We start from the raw sequence: 10,854 nt of genomic DNA on the forward strand, positions 1-10,854 counted from the left end.
TGCTTCTGACTCACCTTATTTCCACTAATGGTAATATTGAGCAGCCTGAAAATGAATTATCTTTAATCACATTATTTAAAGAAGGCCTGATTAGGATAAAGAACACCAATAGGGAGTCTTTTCTTTAGAGATTCATCACTGCACTGCACTGACAATCCTTTGAGTTGAACATAATCCAATGATAATCACAGCATTACAGTGGCTTGGCTAATTGCATATACAGTGCATATGTATGATTTAACATTATAAATGTTGCTAAAATTCTCCAGAATGACTTCAGCGGTAATGCTGGTGTGGCATTTTAATAGCTTTCACAGACTAGGCTAAAATGGTAAAGCAGTTCAGTTAAAAAAAACAGAAGAAATTACTTATTGTAGGAATGTAAAGAATAATTCATTTATTACAGTTTAATAAAACTTACTGTAATAGAAACTTACTGTAAATACAGTACATTGTTCAGATGTCATTTTTTAAATTTGTCAGGATTTTGTCTGAGAAGAAATTAAGAGTTTAAGAATAAGAGACCATAGATATTAAAATGGTAAATGGACAGATACATTTATTTGTACACTATACTTTTTTTTATTTGCTCATATATATGCCTATTTTTGTGGTTTCATTCTATACACATTAACTTTGTATTATTTGAGAAATATGTTGTGTAACACTCATCATCTTTTTTATTTTATTTTCATTATTGTTTTTTCTCTCATTGCTGAATTCATAATAATTGTTGAGTTGACTTTGTCTTCAATATATTATTTTTTAGTATTGTTTAGATATTCTAATAAGTCAAGTGCCCATAGTGTTCAAAAGAAACTCCAGACGTACCTAATCTTGGTTACCCTGATAAAGACAAGTGTTTGCTGAAATGCGTAGGTGCAATCAATAACCGCTTTTTATTATTATTTACCACATTTTTCGAGTGCCTTGAACTTATTTTTGCAGTAAATAGAAAATGTTTAACCAAATGTTTGTGTCTTGTTTATTTTGGCTCTTGCAATGTTGTAGGCTGTAATGACCTTCAACACAACTAAAATCATTTGCCAAAGTGATATGGGACTAATATGGTAAACACCTCATATGTGACTCTGTACCACAAAACCAGTCATAAGTGTCTTTTTGAAATGTTTAAATATGAAATTAAATAAATAAACTTTCCGCTGATGGTTTAGTTTTTTTAGGACAGGACAATATTAGGATATCAATAGCTGTATAACTGTATTAGGATACAGTTGTATAATATTAAGATACAACTATTTAGAAATTTGTAATGTAAGGGTGCAAAGAAAATCTATATACAGTATTCAGAAAAATATTTTTAAAGTAGTTTAAATTTGGTACATACAGTAGCAATGAATTTTACTGGTCAAAAATTTAGATTTTGATGTATTTACGGTATCCAGTTTACTAAATATGTTCTTTATTTACTGTAATAGTCTAAAACCTTTTTCCAATAAAAGAAATATGAATAATTTTTACCCATACAATTCAATTCACCTTTATTTGTATAGTGCTTTTACAATGTAGATTGGAACAGTGTCAGTTCAGTTTTCAGTGTTTAAGTTCAGTTTAGCTCAGTTCAGTGTGGTTTAATAATCACTACTGAGAGTCCAAACACTGAAGAGCAAATCCATAGATGCGCAGCTCCACAGATCCTGAACCATGCAAGCCAGTGGCGACAGCGGCGATGTATGTTTTGCTGTTGCAAAAATGTACCAATGCAACATAACTGGAAACATGACTGGTTTTATCATCCAGGGTCACATATATATAGCATAGCCGTATACATACAGTATATACATCAACCAATCAGAATCAAGCATTCAACAGTCTTGTTGTATCATCTATATTAAAACAATGTCCATTTTATTCCACTTGCCAATTTAGAATATTTTTTAGCTTACTACATTATAATTTTATCAGTCTCTATTTCGAAAAACTAAAGCAAGTCTATTACTCGATGGTTTTGGTTTGGTTTGAGACTTACTGAAAGAAGGCTGCAAATGCTCAGGGTGACACTTTTCTCCTTGCCTTCCTTCATCTGCTGTCAGACCTACTGCCAGCAATTTAAAGCAGCTCTTGTGGTTTCGGCTTGTCACCCCGATATTGCCCAGGCGTGTTCACTCCCCACAAGCATTATGGGTCATGAGCGATCACCTGAATCTGAGAGAGAAAAAAAAACACTGTGAAGCTGAACTACATGGTTAGGCATGTGAGCTGTACAGTTAGTTTGAACTTAGGTAAAATGCTAATTTATCTGTGACTTAATGTGCAATTGTATAGTGGTATATATTTTAAATAGGTTACATTGACATTTATCCATTTGGCATACGCTTTTGTCCAAAGCGACTTGTGTTTAATGCCTCCTCAATTGTCTCTGCTATATAAAGAGAAATAACTATGTAATGCTAAGGCTGATTACCCCCAAAAGTGTAAATAAACACAGAGCTCTGGAAGCCTTCAAAATTGGTTTGTTTGTTCAAGCGTCTGACATAGCAACAGTAGTCTACTATTTTTTTTTTTTTTTTAAGCAACAAGATTTTTACACCGAAAGAGGGTTCCACATTTAGAAATAAAATGTTAACATAGTTAGAGGTGACATGGACCATTAAATCACCTATATACTACATAACTGCAGGTTAACTATGTTTACAGAAATGGCTACTGAGAACGTGTGTTTCTTTATGCAGTGCTGCAAAAAAATTTGAGTTACCCTACTAGAGAAATTTTATGTCGGCGCAAGATCTGAGCGGTATTAGTTTACCGGCGAGTGTGAGTGAATTGCTTTGGGCAGTTAGCAACTGAGTGGAGTGCACAACCATGGAGCAGAATGCTTAGCGGAGCATCACACCGCTCAGCTCCGCTCACATGCTCTGGCTGATACAGTATATCAGTTCAGTATGTTCACTATGTTACATAACTTCCCCCTGCTGGTCATGTCTTTCTTGTGTTAGACCATGTTGTGCTGTGCCGCGCAGTACTGCAGCACTGTGTGTGGTTACGTTCATTCACTCACGCATTCTCAGTAGCCACATCTGTACATGTAATAACTTTAACTGTTAAAGCTATTCATTCATTCATTTTCTTTTCGGCTTAGTCCCTTTATTTATTAGGGGTCGCCACAGTGGAATGAACCCCCAACTTACCCAGCATTTGTTTTACGCAGCGGATGCCCTTCCAGCTGCAACCCATAACTGGGGAAACATCCATACACTCTCATTCACACAGATACACTATGGATAATTTAGCTTACCCAATTCACCTACAGTGCATATAGGAAACCCACGTGAACACGGGGAGAACATGCAAACTTCACACAGATGCCAACTGACCCAGCTGAGACTGGAACCAGCGACCTTCTTGCTGTGAGGCGACAGTGCTACCCACTGCACCGCTCGTTAAAAGCTATTAGTTACTGGTTAATTGGTTCAAGTTATTAGTAACTAATGAAATAATAATAACCTTAGCCTTTCCGAATTGGATTGTTATGCAATAATGCGCACCATTTTGTAAAGCTGCTTTGAAACAATAATTATTGTGAAAAGTGCTATACAAATCAACTTGAATTAAACTTGAATAGACCACAACTCAAATACATTAGCAACCACCAAAAAAATCTCTAAGTAACTGCTAAAATACCCTATACAACTATACTTACCATTCACTGTGTTCATTGTGGTAGTACTGAGTTGAAACCCCTTCTGCACTTAAAGTGATAGTTTACCCAAAAATTTTATTTCTGTCATTATTCATCTACTCATACTCCACTTGTTCCAAACTTGTTCAAGTTTCTTTCTTGCATTGAACACAACACAAGATAATTTTAAGATTGCTGGAAAGCCGCAGCCATTGGGTTCCTTTGCATTTTTTCTACTATAGATGTCAACAGCTGCTAGATTGTCTTGTGTTCAGCAGAAGAAAGAACTTCATAAAGGTTTAGGACCACTTCAGTGTGAATAATTAGTAAGCTAGTGTTTCAGTTTGTTTGGTAAACTATCCCTTTAAGAACTGCCTTAGTTGTATTTATGCCACAACTGAAAGATTTTAAATATCAAATCTATTTTGGTCAATTTTGACATGACAGCATCACAAAATTGCAGCAGATTGTACTTAATTATGATGCGAATATCATATTTCATAATACCACTAAGGTGTTTTTTTAAAACTGAGATCTGGTGCTTGGTTTTGCGAGTCGAGGAGCTGCGCATAGATGGATTTGCTCTTCAGTGTTTGGACTTTTAACAGTGAAAATTAAACCACACTGAAATGAACTAAACTGAACTAAAATGAACTTAAACTCTGAAAACTCTACTGACAGTTTCAATCTACTAGAACTTCTATGTTAAGCTACTTTGACATGTGCTACATTGTAAAAGCGCTATAGAACAAAATGTATTGAATTGAATTGATTTGAATTGAATGTGTAGGCAGTTTTAGTATAGTAAAATTGTTTGCTGTACCATCCAAATGCCACAGTTTAATATTATAGTTTTGTTTCAACTAAACCAGTCAGGTCATTTTTCTCTGACATTTTCACCCACAAGCTGTCACTCACAGGATGTGTCTCTTTTTCTGATCAGTTTCTGCAAACTCTAAAGATAGTTGTGCATGAAAATCCCAGTAGCTCAGCAGTTTCTGATATACTCAGAGCAGCCTTCATCTCTACAATCTAGTCACTTAAATCCTACTTCTTCCCATTCCGATGCTTCGTCTAAACTATCTTGACCATGTGCATGCCTAAGCTCATTGGGTTGCTGCCATGTGATTGTTCTGATTTTTGCATATTTTACATATGATTAAATATCTGCATTAATAAATAGTTGAACAGGTGTACTTAAGGTGGCACAGTGGTTAGCACTGTCACATCACAGCAAGAAAGTCACTTGTTCAAGTCCTGGCTGGGCCAGGAGGAGTTTCAGTGTGGGGTTTCCTCCACAGTCCAAAGACATGCGCTACAGGTGAATTAGGTGAAATGCGAGTGAATGGGTTTCCCAGCACTGGGTTTCAACTGGAAGGACATCGGCTGTGTAAAACAAGTGCTGGAATAGTTGGCGGTTCATTCCGTGGCAACCCCTGATAAATAAGGGACTAAGCAGAAGGAATTATTTATGAAATTAAAGGTGTACTTAAGAAGGTGGCTGGTTATATTACACCCAATGCATTAAAAACTTTTCTCTCACTCAATTTCCAGTGACTGTGGAATACACGTAAGTTTCAATCCTGATATCTGATTTGTCTCATAACATTTAAAAGAAAAATCCAAACTCAGATTTATACCAGTACCAAATATCCCCAAGCAGGTGAACTAAAACTCTTATCAGCTGAACCTTTTTTAAAAATACATTCCTTCACTTCCAGAGATGCATGAATGTTTATGATAGCAGACAAGGAGCCCAGCTTGCACTGATAATGCTTTTAAATTCTCCAGATGCTTCGGGACAAAATGTTGTCATTGATTAATGCGCTCTCAGCAAGCTTTCAGCACGAGTTCTGTAACAACGCATCAATTATAGGCTTTATTTGCCACTTCTATAATATAAGATGTAAGAAACAAGAGAATGAGAGAATGTGGATCAAAAAATGTTTGGACTTGAAGCAGAGCTGATCCCTTAAACATTAATATGGTTTCTGAAGAAAAATAAAAAATAGACATGGTTCAAACAAAAGTTGTAGAGATAAAAGCTGGGATTTCAGTGCTGGACTCACAAAGGAAAGCTCTAGAGGAATTTATCCATGTGCACATCCAAAATACATGTTCTCTGGATAAACAAGACTTGCTGTAATTCTCCAAAAGATGGTTAATATGCTACCAGAATGATGGTTTTTGGAGAAAAACTATAAAAAGCAAGGAAGGTTTGGTTATGTGGCTGGGCTACCGAAGGGATTTTCGCTTTTCACATCTGTCTTTAAAACTTTCCGTTCGACTCTCCGTCTTTTCCCGGGTGAGCGCAATTAGTGCCGTCCACATTTAAATGATGCTCCTCTGGGGAGGTGTAAACTATCCCAGCATTCTGCACAGCCCTGCTTCTTCCTGTGTGCTCTTTGTGATCGTTCTTGTTGCTTGAGACAGCAGAAATATATGGGAGAACCAGAGTGTGACCAAAGATCCCATGAGAAGATTCACTTTTTTTCTTTTCCAATGGATAAAGTTAAATGATGACACACAGAACCAAGACCTTTCAGAAGAATCTCTCTGATCTCTTCTTGGAGGTTTTAAAGAGATACTTCAGTTGTAAATGAAAATGATGTCATTATATTTACACTCCTTTATGTCATTCCAATGACAAATGTTTCATTTTTGGGGGACATGGGGGCAAATGCAGAGGGCTCATTGATATATTAAAGAATTCAATCACAAAAGTGCTACATTTAAACAAACTATTTTTAAAAGATACATAAAGGGTCAATATCAATTTGATTAAAAATATTGTCATGTTTTTAAAAGACAAATAATGCCAAAATTTTCATTCACAGGTAGTTCCAGTCAATTTTGTTCACAGTTCAATATGTGCTTCTCGCAAACATTTGTAGTTACAGTACCATAACAACTCACATGTGCTGCACAGGAAACACGGTTAATGGCAGATGGGAAATTCTTAAAATTAGTACTCATCAATTATGCCACAAAATGAAATTTTAAGAGTTAATCATACAGGAATATAGTCATTTGAAAGTCAAATAAGCAGTTTATGTGTAAGGATAGAGTGTCTTTAAAAATGTCGGACTCTGAGCTCCAGGCAGTCAGGACTCTGCTAGCTCGTCTTGTGGTCCTTCACCTCCATGTCATGTATTAAAATCCCTAACGCATGGCAAGCCATTGATTATACCTTACACATTTTTTTTACACATTTCAAAACCAGTCAAGAATATAGATATAATTATATAAGTTAGATTAGTGGTTCTCAAACTTTTTTCATCAAGTACCACCTCAGAAATCAAATTCTCTCCAAGTACCACCATAATGACAAGGCAGACTAATTCCTATTATTAAGAATATTTATCATTGTCAGCCACTTTAAACATTATAAATAGTTTGAACATTAACACTGTACTGTGTTAATACAAAAATAAATAAAAAGTCAAAGTTTAAAATGTGCTTTAAAACGTTAATTAAAAACGGTAGGCTACTGCTCTTAAAGTAAAAAGAAAACTGCTGTACTTAAATGTAAAGTATTAACAAATAGTAACCTATTCATCAAATGTGGAAATGTTGCTTGGACCCCATAAATACAGGCTATACGTCATCATATTCATATATAAACCGTTTTTGATCAATTTTAAAATATGTTGCATGCACACATGACATATTTCTATTTCTTTGAAATCTAAACATTAACTTGTATTTTAAAATAAATGATTTGGAATTACATATTTAAATTAGAAAGTTGATCTGCTTACTGCGTATCCTTTACAGTACTGGTCAGAAAAGTGAGTGATTATATGCATAAATACACTGCTTGACCAATTCATACGCGATTTATCCATTTAAATGTCCGGAATTTCCGCCATTTTGAGAGCTCATCTTCAATGGACCGTGGACTCTGTGTTAGCCGCACAACAAGCTTCAAGCAAGGCAAAGAGCTTAAGTCTACTTCTGTGTCCCATGACATTTGAATCACATCCAAATAAATTAGCCTAAATCTGAGGTAACAAATGAATTAAAAGCCACGCTGCTTTACAAAACAAATAACTTTATATATCGAAAACAGGCATTATTTTACACAACTACAAACACACATTTAATGCATTTATGATCATTATTTTACCAATGATGCAGCATGGGGAGATTCCTGAGTTTGAAATGACTGAAATACCAACACAACAGCACTGGAAAAAGTGCAAAAGTACTCCTCTAGTGTGTATCTGCAAGTGCCGCACACCTCTTTCACTGGCTGTGCGCCAAAGACAGTTGATATTTAGTATCTGATGATGCGATGAACCAAATTAAACATTCTTAGCACACCAATGTGATTGTACGCTTTAGGGAACAGCCGTTGCTGATCAAATCAGTGTAATCGTTCGTGTCAAAGGATTAAAAGTGTGTTATTATTTTTCTTTCATTATTCAGTATTTCACGTACCACTAGTGGTACTACAGTTTGAGAAGCACTGAGATAGATAATTAATAGATAATTTTAACATAAATATGTTTAATGGTTCGATGATTAAAACTGCTGTCAGAATTTAGGCTAAATTATAGTTTACGGTTAAATTTTTAACTAAATTACCACTAAATATTATGTGTTAATATTTTTGTCATATACAAACCTGCACAAAAGAACATCTAGTACAATTAGAAGCATTCATTAGCTGTTGAATGTTTTTTTCTTTTCTATGATTGGCTGTTAGATTAATCAACAATATGTCCTTGATCCGATATCATTTCAATCTCTTGTTCTATCTACAGCACTCAAGATGAAAATTAAAGAGGCGAAAAAGGAAAAAGGCGACCGCAAGCTTATCGCAGCGCAAAAGAAGAAGAAGGTTCTGAAGATGGGAATACTGAGAAAGAAAGACCTCAAGAAGCTCACTCTATACATCAAGAACGGAGCCAACTGCCCCTGCTCACAACTGGACAACCTTGGGAGCAACTTCCTCATCATGGGCCGCAAAGTAGACCAACAGCTACTGCTCATGTCCATCCACAAATGGGACAAAAAGAGCAAGGAACTCAAGTTCGCCATTAAATACATCAAGTCTCAGCAGTGTCCCACCTATCACAGTGTCTTCCAGTGACCAATGACTCTTTGGTGGTCCTCCAATAACTCTTTCAGAGACTGTATCCATGCCTAATTCCGACCATTAGTACAGATGTATTTTATTACTCAAGAAATGGCTTTTGGAAACTGCTTAGGACTTAATCCATCATCAAGTACAGCTACGTTCTGTTGGCAACTGTATCTGCACAAAAAGTTATTGTTTATGAAGCAATCAGCACACTTACGATACTCATGCATATATTTTAGGAAAACTTTCCTGGTTCAGAGTACAGGCTTTTTTTCGGAAAGACACTGACAACCCTTTCAATCAACTTGAGAAAGAAAATTGTGAACAAAAGCTTTAAAGTTAATGAGCACATATTTGATTTCAGTGGCCAGATTCCATTTAAACGAGTGAAAAAGAGCAAACATGGTGCCAACTGGTTATTATTTGTATCTTCTATTTTGTAGATAAGGAATAAAAAGTTTTTATTATATACCACATTGACACAATCGTGATCATTAGCACCAGATTGGGACATAACTCGGGTTGTGGCTTGAATCTTGGGAGGTAAGAAAGCTGATGGATTGAAAAGTGTCGGTCAGGACGGCAGCCCAAATACATCAACCGCAGGCCTGCGAGCAAGTCTGGACAATATCATATCGGTCGAGCTTATGACAGACTGTGGACTCGTTCGAGCAATTTGGTTGGTGAGGTGTTTCTATTCTGCTTTCTATACAGTATGCAACTGTGTTTTCTTTTTTACTAAAGGTATTATATATTGCTACAAACCTACGTACAGTACATGGTATGAAAAGAGCCTTCCAACATTTCATCTGACTGTAATAAAGGATAAAATTTAACTGAGCTAGTTCTGTTTAATCAAAAATTTGGAAACTTTTTAAGGTATAATTAAAAAAAAAAAGATAAATTATTTTATTTACTGGCAATGTGTGAAAAGCTTATAACAAAGTTTACAAAACATTAGGGTTTCATCCATCAAACTGAGAGGTTTATGAAAACTGTAGACTGATTTGTATAGTTTTTTTTGCAGTCAAATCTAAAGCAATTAATGATTTAATGATTGGGATGTGCACTCCCAAAATTAAAAGATTAATCAAAATTATAATCATACATAGGCAAATCTATATATAGCCGGAAAATAAGTATTGAACGCGTCACCATTTTCCTCAAAAAACATATTTCTAAAGGTACTGTTGACTTGAAATTTACACTGGATGTTGATAATAACCAAAGAAATGCATATGTGCAAATAAAACAAATCTAATCAGTTTACAAATAAAGTTATGTGTAATGAAATGAAATGACGTAGGGAAAAGGTAATGTACACATGAAGAGTTCAGAGATGCAAACCCTCTAAATCATCAGACCTCTTTTCTTGTAAATGAGCATTTCTATCAGGCTCCTATAATTGTTATGAAGCGGACAGGAGACAGAGGTAAGGAAACGTTAGGGTGTTTATTAAATGACAACAAGGAGCACATGAAGGATAGCCAGGAGGATCAGGAATGATGTTGGGGTCTTTTCCTCCGTGGCTGGGGTAACAGGAATACACGAGGATGGACAGCACACACCAGATACAGCTGACAGAGGATGACACAGACTTGGAAGGACTGGAAGACAGGACGATTCGGGTGGACCAGGAAGACTAGGAGGAATACAAAGAGAACAGGTAAGTAAAGCGTTTGTTTTAGCTGAGGATGACTACGCTGAGTGGTCGCTCAGTTGTCCGCTTCGTCGAGACGAGCCCGGACAATGAGCGACTGGAGTGCTGTGCTTTTATCTGGTGCTCGTGAATGTGATGCAGCTGTGTGCTCATTAGAAGTCAGGTGATGGTGATCTTCGTGAGTGGGGATCGTGAGAGCCTGACCAATCCGTGACAGTACCCCCCTCCCCAGGGCCCGCTCCTGAGGGCCGACACCTCCGACGCCGTGGTGGTCTCCCTCTGCCTCTAGGCGCTGGGAACTCAGGGTGGCTCTCATGAAACTCCACCATGAGACTAGGATCGAGAATATCAGCTCTGGGAACCCATGTCCTTTCTTCGGGGCCGTACCCTTCCCAGTCCACCAGGTACTCCAACTGGCCACCACGACGTCGGGAACGCAAGATCTCCTTCACTGCGTAGACGGCT

At 36.6% G+C, this 10,854-nt stretch overlaps 1 protein-coding gene across 1 annotated transcript in view; it reads left to right on the forward strand.

Moving 5' to 3' along the window:
- sfrp5 (secreted frizzled-related protein 5) overlaps nt 1-9,200 on the forward strand; it is a 35,339-nt gene extending 26,139 nt beyond the window's left edge. The window contains exon 3 of the mRNA XM_056470739.1: nt 8,410-9,200. Within this exon, the coding sequence (XP_056326714.1) occupies nt 8,410-8,738 (329 nt within the window). The 3' untranslated portion in view covers nt 8,739-9,200. The remainder of the gene's footprint in view (nt 1-8,409) is intronic.
- Nucleotides 9,201-10,854: the final 1,654 nt, after the last annotated feature.

This window comes from Danio aesculapii, chromosome 13 (genome assembly GCF_903798145.1).
Source record: "Danio aesculapii chromosome 13, fDanAes4.1, whole genome shotgun sequence".
Lineage (NCBI taxonomy): Eukaryota > Metazoa > Chordata > Actinopteri > Cypriniformes > Danionidae > Danio > Danio aesculapii.